This window comes from Chelmon rostratus, chromosome 7 (assembly GCF_017976325.1).
Source record: "Chelmon rostratus isolate fCheRos1 chromosome 7, fCheRos1.pri, whole genome shotgun sequence".
Classification (NCBI taxonomy): domain Eukaryota; kingdom Metazoa; phylum Chordata; class Actinopteri; order Chaetodontiformes; family Chaetodontidae; genus Chelmon; species Chelmon rostratus.
The window spans coordinates 18890043-18906015 of NC_055664.1; the positions used below are offsets into that span (position 1 = coordinate 18890043).

General features: G+C 42.5%; 1 protein-coding gene across 1 annotated transcript; it reads left to right on the top strand.

Annotated features, from left to right (window-relative positions):
• The first annotated feature begins 252 nt into the window (after window positions 1–252).
• On the top strand, window positions 253–15400 carry LOC121609227. The gene is made up of 12 exons (XM_041940805.1): window positions 253–446; window positions 665–962; window positions 1133–1924; window positions 2093–2320; window positions 2503–2636; window positions 6702–7590; window positions 8783–9000; window positions 9224–9521; window positions 9701–10492; window positions 10662–10889; window positions 11072–11195; window positions 14475–15400. Exons 1-12 carry the CDS (start codon window positions 274–276, stop codon window positions 15398–15400), a joined length of 5100 nt encoding a protein of 1699 aa, XP_041796739.1. The 5' UTR covers window positions 253–273.
• The last annotated feature ends 573 nt before the right edge of the window (window positions 15401–15973 follow it).

A 15973-nucleotide genomic window follows, 5' to 3' on the forward strand; every position in this document is an offset into this window, starting at 1 on the left:
TTGCGATATAAAAAATAGACCAAGACTTAAAACTCTTTTTCCTGTTTGCGCACCTCCCTCCTCTTGTCCACCATGTAGGTCCATAGAGATCCAACATCACGATTCTATTATTATATTTTACGATGCTAGAAAATGTATAAATGCCAGTGCCAGCTTATCATTTACATTAAAGTACATGTGATGCCACCCAGTGGTTGAGCTCTCTTAGACAGTATGACGTCCACACAGAGGTTGCCAGAGCAGGGTTGGGCACTCTTACAGCTGTTGTTGGTGATGTCTTTCTCTCAGGCTGAGGAGCTGGTGTGCAGGCGGAGAGTGGATCCTGAGAGCCCCCAGCTATCTAAGGATGGACACATTATGCTGGGGGGAATGCTCTCTTTCCACAGCAGGTGGAAAGAAAGACAAGATACCTACATGCACAAACCACTGCCACTGCAATGTACAAGGTATAAAAATAAGATGGAAACCTATGCAAATGTAAAATATGGAAGAGGAAGTGAGTATAGATACAAGAGAGGAAAGAAATGTAATCAAACTAAGTATTGAAATCAGAAAAAAACATTTTGTTTATATTAATGCCATCAAATGCTTTCATTTACAACTCTATTGTTTGTATTTTAAGGAAAAAGTGCAATTTCATCTGTTTTTGTCTGTCCACATCAAGTTTGAATTTCAGAGGGTTCCAGTTTGCTCAGGCTATGCTCTTTGCTATAGAGGAGATTAATAACAGCACCGATCTACTGCCTGGCATCTCTCTGGGCTATAAGTTCTATGATGTCTGTGAGTCCATTTCTAGAGGAGTACGAGTGGCACTGGCCTTGGCTAACGGTAATGAAGTTGTATCTACACCATCCAAGGCACCATGTGCCAGACCTGCCCAAGTACAGGCCATTCTGGGAGTGACCTCTTCGTCTCTTTCCATGGCTATAGCTACTGTCATCGGACCCTTTCATATCCCACTGGTGGGTAAGATTGATGAAAATTAAATTAAATGTCTGAAAACGTATTAGTCTGTAGTTATTCCAGCTGGTTATAGCACAAAGGGTCAAAATAATTGCAGTGTGTAAATGTTATGTATATTTTACATCTTTATCCCAGGATGCAATTTCTTTTTTCCCTCTCTTTCTTTTAGATCAGCCACTTTGCTACTTGTGCTTGTCTCAGTGATAAAACCAAGTACCCATCCTTCCTCAGAACAATACCCAGTGACTACTACCAGAGCAGAGCCCTGGCCCAGTTGGTCAAGCACTTTGGGTGGACTTGGGTTGGAGCTATTAGATCAAATGATGACTACGGCAATAATGGCATGGTCACATTTACAGAAACTGCCCAGCAGCTCGGCATCTGTCTGGAGTACTCTGTGTCTGTCTTCAGAGCAGATCCACCAGACAAAATACAAAAGATAGTTGAAATGATCAAAGCTTCCACTTCCAAGGTGATTGTCACGTTCCTTTCCCCCACGGAGTTGTATGTAATAATAGACGAGCTGTTTCTCCACAACTTGACTGGGTATCAGTGGGTAGGCACTGAGGCCTGGATCTTTGATTCTTACACTGCAGCCATGGATAGGCATCACATTCTAGATGGTGCCATAGGCCTGTCCATCCCCAAAGCACATGTCAGTGGCATGACAGAGTTCATGTTGGATGTGAAGCCGCTCAATTCATCCAGTAACAAATTGTTTACAGAGTTTTGGGAGACATTATTTAATTGTAAATTCAAGCAGTCAAAGTCATCAGCAGTGAATCAGAGTGAATGTACTGGACATGAAGATGTGACTGGAGTACAAAACAGCTTCACTGATATGTCACTCATGCCTATCTTTTACAACGTCTATAAAGGAGTGTATGCTGTGGCCCATGCACTTCATCGTATCCTCGGCTGTGATGAAACATGTAAAAAGGGGGAACTAGATTCATTCACGGTGAGCTGACCAGCAGAGTATTAAATTTTTACATTAAGTCACATAAACCAAAAAACTGGTATAAGGTTTGAAAAGTAAATTGCTACAGGCAGTATATTATGCTGTTGTGACAATTCATCTGATCAAGGTTTGTCAGATAATGATCTAGCTTGATGCATATCATCATAGATTTTACAACAGATAAGAAAGATTCAGTTCAAAACAAAGGAAGGAGATGAGGTTTACTTCAATGAGAATGGAGACCCAACAGCAAAGTATGAAATTATAAACTGGCAGCCAACAGAAAATGGCATTGTGGACTTTGTCACAGTCGGTCTTTATGATGCATCGTTGCCAGCAGACAAACAGCTGAATCTGCAAAACAAGTCTATTATTTGGGCACAGAACTCGCAACAGGTAAGCTGCCATGTGATCGCTGTAACATTTTAGAAAATCGATTTGAATTGTTATACTTGTGTAAGTTAATAGTTATTGTGTTGTGTTGATTGTGTTGATGCATCAAAATGTGTAAATGATGGTTACAGAGACAAAACTTTGTAAAAGTAAATGCTCATACGTTTTTCATTTTGTTCATGCAGGTGCCTCGATCAGTTTGCAGTGAGAAATGTCCTCCAGGAACTCGCAAGGTTTTGCAGAAAGGAAAGCCTGTCTGCTGCTATGACTGTTTGAGATGTGCAGATGGAGAAATAAGCAACATCACAGGTGTAGTTACATTCAATGCAAGACAAAACAAAAATCTAAAAGTTGTCATGTTCACATGCCAATGTTAAGAAATGGTAGAATGTTGCAAACTGATTTCAAAGGCATAGATTATTTTGGTATGATGTCATCTTTTAAGAAAACCAAAATCAATAGATCAGATATTTCAAATTATGTTTGTGGCACAGTGAGACACAGTGAATGTGTTGCCATATTGTTTTCTGTAAAAAAGTTCTAAAAAGTTGCCATTAACACTGGCTAAACAAAGACCCTGAGTGTGAGATTTGGTTTGAATCAAAATTGTGGTTTCCCATTCGAGAAACAAGACCCACTGGAAGTCAGGGGAGTTCCTGTGACATGGCCATCACACATCAAAGACACGATCATCAACACGCCATTGTCCACAGTGCCTTTCTCCTGCAATATCAAGTTGCTACAGGAGGTTTTCCATTCAAAAATGCACATTTGTACTTCAACGAGCCTCTGCAACATTCCCTCAACTCCTTGCATGTGTAACAGTCACTGAACATGTTCGGATGCTCAGGAAGATTGCAGTGTAACCAGTAGTCTCACCTTGCCTGCAGAAGGAAAATAATACACATAACACATTTTCTTCAATACAGATCAGGATAACTTCTATGCCCTCCTCTCTTTCAATCAAGTCAACTCTCGCTGTTTCCGCTGCTGCCACATGAGGGCCAACCTGCCATTGAATTCACTAATGAATCGAAACAACAGCCCCGTCTTTGTCTGACCTTGACAAAACTTCACCAGACTGACCAGACTGTCTAAACACATGCTAATCAGTCCTTGAAGCAAGGAAGCAATTGTCTGGGCAAAGACAGGTTAATAATAGTGTGCTAATGTGAGCTTGTATTGTATTTCAAGCGTAACTGTATTGTTGTAAAATTAACGGGCCTTCCTGTCCTGCTGTTCTTGCTGTTTGAGATACCTCAATCATTGTGCTTGTTGCTTGTTTCTGTGTCCCTAATACGTTACATTGATTGTGTTGTCCCACAGTAGGGCTGCACTTATGTTGGTTTCTTCCACCACATGTAAAGCCAGTAAGCTGCATTTTAAAGGTTAAAAGACCAGTGCCATTGCTGAACAGGAATGGAGATTCAGTGAACTGTAAAGGGAGATTGAACACCTGCTCGGCATTGCTGCCTGTCGCACCTCCTCTGGTGCCCACAGGTCAGTTGCAGGGTCATCAGCCATGAACCACCATTCACCAACGTTTTCGCTCATGTAATCCTGGAACATATCCTGGTGGCAGAGCATTGACAGGGCCATCTCCCTCAGCCTGATGTTTCTTCTCCCGCCACCTTCTGTGACAAAGTTGATGTTGTTGTTGTTCTGCTGGTGGTAGCCCTTTGCTGTCCTGTCTCCGTCCCTCTTGCACCTCAGCTAGCTTTCTCAGGACCTGGTCATGGCGTTTCTGAACCTTTCCTGGGTGAGCGCGATCTTACAGCCTGACAATATGTGCTGGAAGTTTGCATTAGGGGTATTGCAGAGTGTGCAGCTTTCCTCACTCCCGAACCCCTGATGAAGGGTCCGAGGAATGGGAAGGGTATCATAGGTAACGTGGATGAGGAAGCTAAGCCTTGCCTTTTGGATCTTCCACAGGTCTGACCAGGTCATGTTTCATTTGGCGACTCCCTCACAAGTTGACCAGTTCCCCTGTCGGCCCTGCGACACAGCCTTGATCTTGTAGCGCTCTTCCTCCATTCTCGTCACCTCTGCTCCCACCATCTCCTTTCTTTCTTTGTGGCTGGCCTTGGACCAGAACCTGGACTCTGCCAACAATCTCTTGGTGTTGTAGCCGACTGATGGCTTGGTCACCCTCAGTTTGGGCATTCCACTTCCGACCTGTCAGGACCTTGGCTTTCGCATCCCTTACCAACTGGTCAGCAGACTCAACTTGAGCACGAGCCTGGTCTTTTCCTGCTTGTAGCCCAAACTGATTGACTGAAGCGGCAGTTGGAGGATGTTCTGTCCGAAGAAGCCTGTGTCAGAGAGGCACCATGGCTGCCCCAACCACTTTCGGATAAATGAGTTGGCTTTCACATCCATATTATTTATATAACCCATATTATTGACAAGAGAAAGTCACTGTGTCTTTCCACGGTGGTTAGGATCTCCTCATTTGAGTGCCTTTTCCTTTCTCTCCTTTACTAACCCCCACACATGGACATCTTTGTGCCTTGACTTGCATCTACACACACCTTAAATCCAACAATAGTGTGGTAGCATGACTCAGCGCAATAGGACAGCTTTATTGTCCTATTAAGGACCAGTTGTCTGAGATTATTTGTTTCCCATCCATATTATTTATAAGAAAAAGACACTGTGTCTTTCCACAGTGGTTCGGATCTCCTCATTTGAGTGCCTTTTCCTTTCTCTCCTTTACTCAATGTCAGGAATGTGGGGTCTTAGGGGGATCTATGAGGGGAACTATGAGGGGAAACAAAGGGTTGAACCCAGGTGCAGACAAACAAAGGGGACGTAGACTATGGATAAACAATAACACGCTACACAACGAGACAAGACTAGGGCAACACAAGGGACTCACTAACACACAGGGCAAGACTATGGACAATACAATAAAAGGAAAACTCAATCAGGACATGAACACAGACAAACCAAGGGATAGGCTAGATTCAACTTAAATAAATTTATTACTCACAACAAAAGACACAACTATGGGAACTAAAATTAACACACTCTAAGGACAAGGGCTATATATACACAACAAGGCAACACAGTGAAAAGCTGAGCAATGGAAACACGCTAACTCAAGAAACACAATGGGGCATGGATGAGACAGGGGCAATACAAGAACTCTAACACAAAAGGTGGCGGACTATAACAAGAGAAGAAACTTAATTACATAAACTTGGAGCAGAACTAACACATTGACAAATCTAGAAACAAACTTTCAGTGAATAAAATAAAGAACAGAAAACACTCCCGAAGGAGGAAAGGACAATGGGCTAGGAAAACAGAACTGACTACTGAAGGAACTAGATATGAAAAACTAACAACTCAAAATTCACTACTAGTAAATGGAAGAACGAGAATCTAAATTACAAAAGTAATCTAACAGAAAATCACTCTTAACGAGGAGGACAATCCGGCTAGGCAAAAAACTAAATTATAAACTTTTCAAACAACACACCTGAACAGAACATGGCATGGGACTTTAACAATCAAGGGAAACACAGACAACACTAAGGACAGGGACCCTACATAAAGCAAGACATGAACAAAGGCAACGCAGCAAAAACACACTTACATGAAACACGACTCGGACCTGACACGGAATCACACGACAAACACTTACTATGGGACTATGGCATGAAGTATAACAAGAACACAGACTTGGACTATGACTTTTGTTTCTCAGACAACGAACCGACAAGGACAAAGGGAAGACACGGACTTAAATACACTAGGGAGGAACACTAATGAGACACAGGTGGAAACAATCTGACAATCACACGGGAGGGAAAACACAGGAAGTAAAGCAACCCAAAGACACATGACATGAACCTTCAAAATAAAACAGGAAGTAACCAAAACCAGGCAAAGACAAGACACAATGGGAAGCTTAACAAAATACAAACAAGACATGGCAAGGATAGAGACTAATACAAAACATGGCATGACTGAGACAAAAGTAACTAAATGAGGCAATGGCAAGAATCAACAAGAGAAACTAAACAAAAACCGGCGTGCAAGGCACGGGTCATGACACTCAATCCCAAACACAGATATCCATGTGCCTTTACTTGCATCCACACACACCTTAAACCCATCAACAGCATGGTAGCATGACTCAGCTCAAAATGACAGCTTTACTGTCCTATTAAGGACCAGTTGTCTGTGATTGTTTGTTTGCATTGTCATAACAGCTGTTTGTGACAGTCAGTGCTAAGATTCAAACCTTCACTGTAAGCCTGATAAATCTAGAACAGTCCTCGAATGTTGACATTTAAAGTGAATACCCCTTTTAAACCTGCATCCAAAGTTCACTTATGGTCCCAGGATGGGTCTCTAATTATTAATTCCTATCCACATGTGTGAGATGTGACCCTGAGTTCTGGTCAAATGAGAGAAGAGATGCCTGTGTAAAGAAGGAGGCAGAGTTTCTGTCATATGAAGAGATTATGGGAGCACTGCTCACTGCAGCCTCCCTCATTGGAACATTTATGACGACTGTTGTGGCATTCATTTTCTTCAGATACAGGCAGACTCCTATTGTCAGGGCCAACAACTCTGAGCTGAGCTTCCTGCTGCTCTTCTCCTTGACTCTGTGTTTCCTGTGCTCTCTGACCTTCATCGGCCGGCCCTCTGAGTGGTCCTGCATGCTGCGACACACAGCATTCGGCATCACCTTTGTCCTCTGCATCTCTTGTGTTCTGGGGAAAACTATTGTGGTGTTAATGGCCTTCAGGGCCACACTTCCAGATAGTAATGTGATGAAATGGTTTGGGCCTGCACAGCAGAGACTCAGCGTTCTGGGTTTCACTCTTACACAAGTTGTCATATGTATCCTCTGGTTGACAATTTCTCCTCCTTTTCCATTTAAGAATTTTAAGACGTTTAATGACAAAATCATCTTGGAGTGTGCTCTGGGCTCAGCTGTAGGCTTTTGGGCTGTACTTGGGTACATAGGACTTCTGGCCATGTTATGTTTCATTCTTGCTTTTCTGGCTCGGAAACTGCCTGACAATTTCAATGAAGCCAAATTTATCACCTTCAGCATGTTGATATTCTGTGCAGTATGGATCTCCTTTATTCCAGCATATGTCAGTTCTCCTGGGAAGTTCAGTGTTGCTGTGGAGGTATTTGCTATTCTGGCTTCAAGTTTTGGACTGCTGATTTGTATTTTCATTCCAAAATGTTATATAATCTTACTGAAACCAGAGAAGAACACAAAAAAGAATATGATGGTGAAGGGCTCTCAAAATAATTCTGAAATCTTAAAATAATGCCATTCTGCTAATGTTATAAATTGTACATAATAATTTGATTACCAGGCTGTTGAGAAGACATCTATATGGATTTTATTTTTACTTTTAAGTCTTTCATTGTACTTGTAAATGTATTTTTCCAATGTTTTAATTTGTGAAATAGCATATGGAAAATGTCGGAAATTAATACAATGTGACATACAGTCATATCAACCAGAAGGCCGGTACAAGAAGATGTACAAGCCCGATGCTTATTTCCCTACTGATGGCACAACATTTACAGATTATAAAACTGGGACCAAAGAATAAAATCAACAGTTAACTTGTATGATGTTAACTTGTTTGGTTTCTCCGGGTCTCCTGAAACTTGAATTCAGCCACGATAATTTCCCCTTTGTTCTCAAACATGCACCAAGCCATGCCATGTGCTTTGGAGTTGATTGGCCCAGCCTGAAGAGCAGAGCAGAGTTATGTCATTGTTGAGGATGCTCCTCTTGGTTGCCCTAATTGGGAAGGGAAACTTTGTGTGCTGACTGCAAGGCTCAACACAACCATCTTAACTGCCCCAAGATGGCATTTTTTTTTAAATCTCACACAGGACAGGATTATTTCAGACAGTTTAAGAACAACGAAAGTGCAAAAAGCACATATTGTTTGGCCTATATAGTTTTAGTGATTTATGTGTAGCCCAATTTGTAATACATTTAAGACATTAATATGAAGAAAAATTGTTTCATTCTATCTTTCACCACTCAAGCCTGCCAAGAGAAAGTCTGTGTTTTCCAAGACGCTTGCTCCTTCCTTTAAAAAGTACTTGGCAAAGAAAATGGTCCATTCTAGACAGTGTGAAAATAGCCATCCCTCATCCTGATGAAAACCCCTATGGTGTGTGTAAAAACGCATAAATGTGCACTTGCATTAACTGACTGTATGCATTAGTGTCCCAGTTTGGGGGTTGCGATATAAAAAATAGACCAAGACTCAAAACTCTTTTTCCTGTTTGCGCACCTCCCTCATCTCATCCACCATGTAGGTCCATAGAGATCCAACATCACTGTTCTATTAATATATTTTACGATGCTGGAAAATGTATAAATGCCAGTGCCAGCTCATCATTTACATTAAAGTACATGTGATGCCACCCAGTGGTTTAGCTCTCTTAGACAGTATGACGTCCACACAGAGGTGGCCAGAGCAGGGTTGGGCACTCTTACAGCTGTTGTTGGTGGTGTCTTTCTCTCAGGCTGAGGAGCTGGTGTGCAGGCGGAGAGGGGATCCTGAGAGCCCCCAGCTATTTAAGGATGGAGACATTATGTTTGGGGGAATGTTCTTTTTCCACAGCAGGTGGAACGACAGAAAGGATACCTACATGAACAAACCACTGCCACTGCAATGTACAAGGTAAAGTATATGCTAGAAATCTATATGAATGTAAAATATGGAAGAGGAAGTGAGCATAGATAGAAGAGAGGCAATAAAGGTAATCAAACTAAGTATTAAAATCTGAACAAAAAGTCGATGTTGTTTATATTAAGGCCATCAAATGCTTTAATTTACCATTTTATTGTTTCTATTTGAAGGACAAAGTGTTTGCAATTTCATCTGTCTGTCTGTCCACATCAAGTTTGAATTTCAGAGGGTTCCAGTATGCTCAGGCTATGCTCTTTGCTATCGAAGAGATTAATAACAGCACCGATCTACTGCCTGGCATCTCTCTGGGCTATAAGATCTATGATGTCTGTGGGTCCATTTCTAGAGGAGTACAAGTGGCACTGGCTTTGGCTAATGGTAATGAAGTTGTATCTACGCCATTCAAGGCACCATGTGCCAGACCTGCCCAAGTACAGGCCATTCTGGGAGTGACCTCTTCGTCCCCTTGCATGGCTATAGCTACTGTCATCGGACCCTTTCATATCCCACTGGTGGGTAAGATTGATGAAAATGAAATTAAATGTTTACAAACATATTAGTCTGTCGTTATTCCAGCTGGTTATAGCACAAAGGGTCAAAATAATTGCACTGCTCTATGTAAATGTTGTATATTTCACATCTTTATCCCAGGATGCTGTTTCTTTTTCTCTCTCCCTTTTTTTTCTTTTAGATCAGCCACTTTGCTACTTGTGCTTGTCTCAGTGATAAAACCAAGTACCCATCCTTCCTCAGAACAATACCCAGTGACTACTACCAGAGCAGAGCCCTGGCCCAGTTGGTCAAGCACTTTGGGTGGACTTGGGTTGGAGCTATTAGATCAAATGATGATTACGGCAATAATGGCATGGTCACATTTACAGAAACAGCCCAGCAGCTCGGCATCTGTCTGGAGTACTCTGTGTCTTTCTTTAGAACAGATCCACCAGACAAAATACAAAAGATAGTTCAAAATATCAAAGCTTCCACTTCCAGGGTGATTGTTGCTTTTCTCTCCAACATGGATATGGATGTGCTGATACATGCATTGTCTCACCACAACTTGACTGGGTATCAGTGGGTAGGAAGTGAAGGTTGGATCTCTGATTCTCAAACTGCAGCCATGGATAGGCATCACATTCTGGATGGTGCCATAGGCCTGTCCATCCCCAAAGCACATGTCAGTGGCATGAGAGAGTTCATGTTGGATGTGAAGCCGCTCAAGGAATCTAGGAACAAACTGTTTACAAAGTTTTGGGAGACATTATTTAACTGTAAGTTCAAGCAGTCAAAGTCATCAGCAGTGAATCAGAGTGAATGTACTGGACATGAAGATCTGACTGGAGTCCAAAACAGCTTCACTGATATGTCACTCATGCCTATCTTTTACAACGTCTATAAAGGAGTGTATGCTGTGGCCCATGCACTTCATCGTATCCTTGGCTGTGATGAAACATGTAAAAAGAGGGAACTAGATTCATTCACGGTGAGCTGACCAGCAGAGTATAAAATTATAATTTTTACATTAAGTCACATTTAAAAACTGCTATAAAGTTTGAAAGTAAATTGTTACAGCCAGTATATTATGCTGTTGTGATAATACATCTGAAAAAGGTTTGTCAGATAATTATGTAGCTTGATGCATATCATCATAGATTTTACAACACATAAGAAAGATTCATTTCAAAACAAAGGAAGGAGATGATGTTTACTTCAATGAGAATGGAGACCCAACAGCAAAGTATGAAATTATAAACTGGCAGCCAACAGAAAATGGCATTGTGGACTTTGTCACAGTTGGTCTTTATGATGCATCGTTAGCTGCAGACAAAATGCTAAATCTGCAAAACAAGTCTATTATTTGGGCACAGAACTCGCAACAGGTAAGCTGCCATGTGATCACTGCAACATTTTAGAAAATCGATTTGAATTGTTACACTTGTGTAAGTTAATAGTTGTTGTGTTGTGTTGATTGTGTTGATGCATCAAAATGTATAAATGATGGTTACAGAGACAAAACTCTGTAAAAGTAAATGCTCATACGTTTTTCATTTTGTTCACGCAGGTGCCTCGATCAGTTTGCAGTGAGAAATGTCCTCCAGGAACTCGCAAGGTTTTGCAGAAAGGAAAGCCTGTCTGCTGCTATGACTGTTTGAGATGTGCAGATGGAGAAATAAGCAACATCACAGGTGTAGTTACATTCAATGCAAGACAAAACAAAAATCTAAAAGTTGTCATGTTCACATGCCAATGTTAAGAAATGGTAGAATGTTGCAAACTGATTTCAAAGGCATGGATTATACAGTAATTATGTCATCTTTTAAGAAAACCAAAATCAATAGATCAGATATTCTAAATTCTGTTTGTGGTACAGTGAGACACAGTGAATGTGTTGCCATATTGTTTTCTGTAAAAAAGTTCTAAAAAGTTGCCATTAACACTGGCTAAACAAAGACCCTGAGTGTGAGATTTGGTATGAACCAAAATCCTGGTTTCCTACTTGAGAAACAAGACCCACTGGAAGTCAGGGGAGTTCCTGTGACATGGTCATCACATCACCAAAGATACAATCATCAACACGCCATTGTCCACAGTGCCTTTCTCCTGCAATATCAAGTTGCTACAGGAGTTGTCCCATTCCTAAATACACATTTGTACTTCAACTAGCCTCGGCAACATTCCCTCAACTCCTTGCATGTGAAGCAGTCACTGAACATGTTTGGATGCTTACGGAATTGCCTTGTAACCATTGGTCTCACCTTGCCGGCAGAAGGAAATAATACACATAACACATTTTCTTCAATACAGATCAGGATAACTTCTATGCCCTCCTCTCTTTCAATCAAGTCAACTCTCGCTGTTTCCGCTGCTGCCACATGAGGGCCAACCTGCCGTTGAATTCACTAATGAATCGAAACAACAGCCCCGTCTTTGTCTGACCTTGACAAAACTTCACCAGACTGACCAGACTGACTAAACACATGCTAATCAGTCCTTGAAGCAAGGAAGCAATTGTCTGGGCAAAGACAGGTTAATAGTAGTGTGCTAATGTGAGCTTGTATTGTATTTCAAGCGTAACTGTATTGTTGTAAAATTAACGGGCCTTCCTGTCCTGCTGTTCTTGCTGTTTGAGATACCTCAATCATTGTGCTTGTTGCTTGTTTCTGTGTCCCTAATACGTTACATTGATTGTGTTGTCCCACAGTAGGGCTGCACTTATGTTGGTTTCTTCCACCACATGTAAAGCCAGTAAGCTGCATTTTAACGGTTAAAAGACCAGTGCCATGGCTGAACAGGTTGAGCTGGCATCGCGGGTTCCTGAGTAATGAAGATTCAGTTAATTGTAAAGGGAGATTTAACAGCTGCTCGGCATTGCTGCCTGTCGCACCTCCTCCGGTGCCCACAGGTCAGTTGCAGGGTCATCAGCCAGGAACCACCATTCACCAACGTTTCGCTCCTGTAATCCTGGAACGTCTCCTGGTGGGTGAGCAGTGACAGGGACGTCTCCCTGCCCCCGCCCCCCCCGCAGCTGATAGGTGGTACTCTCTACAGTCCAGTGCCATGGGGTTAGTTGTTCTTTCCCCAGCACTTGTCTTTCCTCCTCAGACAGAGTCAAAAGCTCCCCTTCTTGGCCTCCTCCGCTAGCTCTTTGGTTGCCTTCTTTCGGTTCCTTCCACCTACTCCTGCGTCACTTAGCAAGCATGTGGTTGACAGCCCCACGTAGCCTCGGCATCCGACCTCTACCGGCACTCAGCAGCAAACTCTGAGTACGTGGCCCTTTTTCGCTCATAAGCAGCCTCAATCTCCTCCTCTCATTGTGAGCTCAATGAGGAGAACAGATTATGCCTTGGTGGATCATGCCACAATGTCAGGGCGGAGAGTTGTGGTGGTAATCTTGACCCGGAAGCAGAGCTGCCTGTCGAAGTCAACTTTCATGTCCCACTCCTAACAGCTTAGGTGTTTCTCTCAGTCTGATGTATCTTTTCCCGCCACCTTCTGTGACAAAGTTGATGTGGTTGTGGTTTTCTGCTGGTGGTAGTCCTTTGCTGTCCTGTCTCCGTCCCTCTAGCACCTCGGCTAGCTTTCTCAGGACCTGGCCATGGCACCTTCTGTAGCTTCCCTGGGTGAGCACGATCTTACAGCCTGACAATATGTGCTGGAGGCTTGCATTAGGGGTATTGCAGATTGTGCAGCTTTTCTCACTCCCGAAACACTGGTGAAGGTTTCGAGGACAGGGAAGCGTATCGTAGGTAGAGCGGATGAGGAAGCTAAGCCTTGCCTGCGGGATCTTCCACAGGTCTGACCAGGTCATGTTTTGGTTGGCGACTCCCTCCCAGGTTGTCCAGTTCCCCTGTCGGCCCTGCGACACAGCCTTGATCTTGTAGTGCCCTTTCTCCATTCTCACCACCTCCGCTACCACCTTCTCCTTTCTCTCTTTCTGGCTGGCCTTGGACTAGAACCGTGGTGCTTCTCCCCAACCGAGCCCTTCTTTTCCTGCCTGGACTCTGCCAACAATCTCTTGGTGTTGTAGCCGACTGATGGCTTGGTCGACCTCAGTTTGGGCATTCCACTTCCGACCTGTCAGGACCTTCGCTTTTGCTTCCCTTACCAACTGGTCAGCGGACTCAACTTGAGCACGAGCTCGGTCTTTTCCTGCTTGTAGCCCAAACTGATTGACTGAAGTGTCAGTTGGAGGGTGTTCTTTCCGAAGAGGCCTGTGTCAGACAGGCACCGTGGCTGCCCCAAACACTGTCAGAAGAATTAGTTGGCTTTCCCATCCATTCTATTTATATAACCCATATTATTGACAAGAGAAAGTTACTGTGTCTTTCCACGGTGGTTAGGATCTCCTCATTTGAGTGCCTTTTCCTTTCTCTCCTTTACTAACCCCCACACACGGACATCTTTGTGCCTTTACTTGCATCCACACACACCTTAAATTCAACGATAGTGTGGTAGCATGACTCAGTTAAATAGGACAGCTTTATTGTCCTATTAAGGACCAGTTGTCTGAGATTATTTGTTTGTTTGCATTGTGATAACAGCTGGTTGTGATAGTCAGTGCTCAGATTCAAACCTTCACTGTAAGCCTGATAAATCTAGAATAGTCCTCAAATGTTGACATTTAAAGCGAATGCCCCTTTTAAACCTGCATCCAAAGATCACTGATGGTCCCAGGATGGTGCACTGCAATTATTAATTTCTATTGAAATTATATTATTCCAATTATAACAGTATTGGAAATGTCTAATTAATGTCTAACCAAACCTGCTCGAACCAGTTCCCAACATTGACATCTCATGTTCAGAAGACACAGATCATTTAAGATGATACCATGTCATGAGGTTATCCATGTTTCATGTGATAATAATGTATTGTCTGTCTTGTCGGCATAGAAAAGATGCAACATGGAGACAAAAAAGATAAATGCAGTGAATAAGTTGAACACCTGCTTTAATATTTTTCAGATTCCATCACATGTGTGAGATGTGACCCTGAGTTCTGGTCAAATGAGAGAAGAGATGCCTGTGTAAAGAAGGAGGCAGAGTTTCTGTCATATGAAGAGATTATGGGAGCACTGCTCACTGCAGCGTCCCTCATTGGAACATTTATGACTGCTGTTGTGGCGTTCATTTTCTTCAGATACAGGCAGACTCCTATTGTCAGGGCCAACAACTCTGAGCTGAGCTTCCTGCTGCTCTTCTCCTTGACTCTGTGTTTCCTGTGCTCTCTGACCTTCATCGGCCGGCCCTCTGAGTGGTCCTGCATGCTGCGACACACAGCATTCGGCATCACCTTTGTCCTGTGCATCTCTTGTGTTCTGGGGAAAACAATCGTGGTGTTAATGGCCTTCAGGGCCACACTTCCAGGTAGTAATGTGATGAAATGGTTTGGGCCTGCACAGCAGAGACTCAGTGTTCTGGGATTCACTCTTATACAAGTTGTCATATGTATCCTCTGGTTGACAATTTCTCCTCCTTTTCCATTTAAGAATTTTAAGACGTTTAATGACAAAATCATCTTGGAGTGTGCTCTGGGCTCAGCTGTAGGATTTTGGGCTGTACTTGGGTACATAGGACTTCTGGCCATGTTATGTTTCATTCTTGCTTTTCTGGCTCGGAAACTGCCTGACAATTTCAATGAAGCCAAATTTATCACCTTCAGCATGTTGATATTCTGCGCAGTATGGATCACTTTCATCCCAGCTTATGTCAGTTCTCCTGGGAAGTTCAGTGTTGCTGTGGAGATATTTGCTATTCTGGCTTCAAGTTTTGGACTGCTGATTTGTATTTTTATTCCAAAATGTTATATAATCTTACTGAAACCAGAGAAGAATACAAAAAAGAACATGATGGTGAAGGGGTCTCAAAATCATTCTGAAAGCTTAAAATAATGGCATTGTAGTGCTTTTGTAAATTTTTGTTTTGAAGTCTTGCTTTGCACTCCTGTATTTTTCCACTGATTTCATTTGTGAAATAGCATCTTGAAAATGACAGAAATTAATACAATGTAATATACAGTCATATGAACCAGAAGGCCGGTACAAGAAGATGCACTAGCCCGATACTTATTTCCCTAATGATGTCACAACATTTACAGATTATAAAACTGGGACCAAAGAATAAAATCCACAGTTAACTTTTCTGATCTTAATTTGTTTGGTTTCTCCGGGTCTCCTGATACTTGAATTCAGCCACGATCACTTCTCCTTTATTCTCAAACATGTACCAAGCCATGCCATGTGCTGAAGAGCAGAGCAGAGTTATGTCATTGTTGAGGATACTCCTCTTGGTTCCACAAATGGGGAAGGGAAACTTTGTGTGCTGACTGCAAGGCTCAACACAACCATCTTAACTGCCCCAAGAGGGCATTTTTTTTTTTTTTTTAAATCTCACACAGGACAGGATTATTACAGACAGTTTAAGAACAACGGAAGTGCAACAAGCACATATTGTAAGGCCTATAT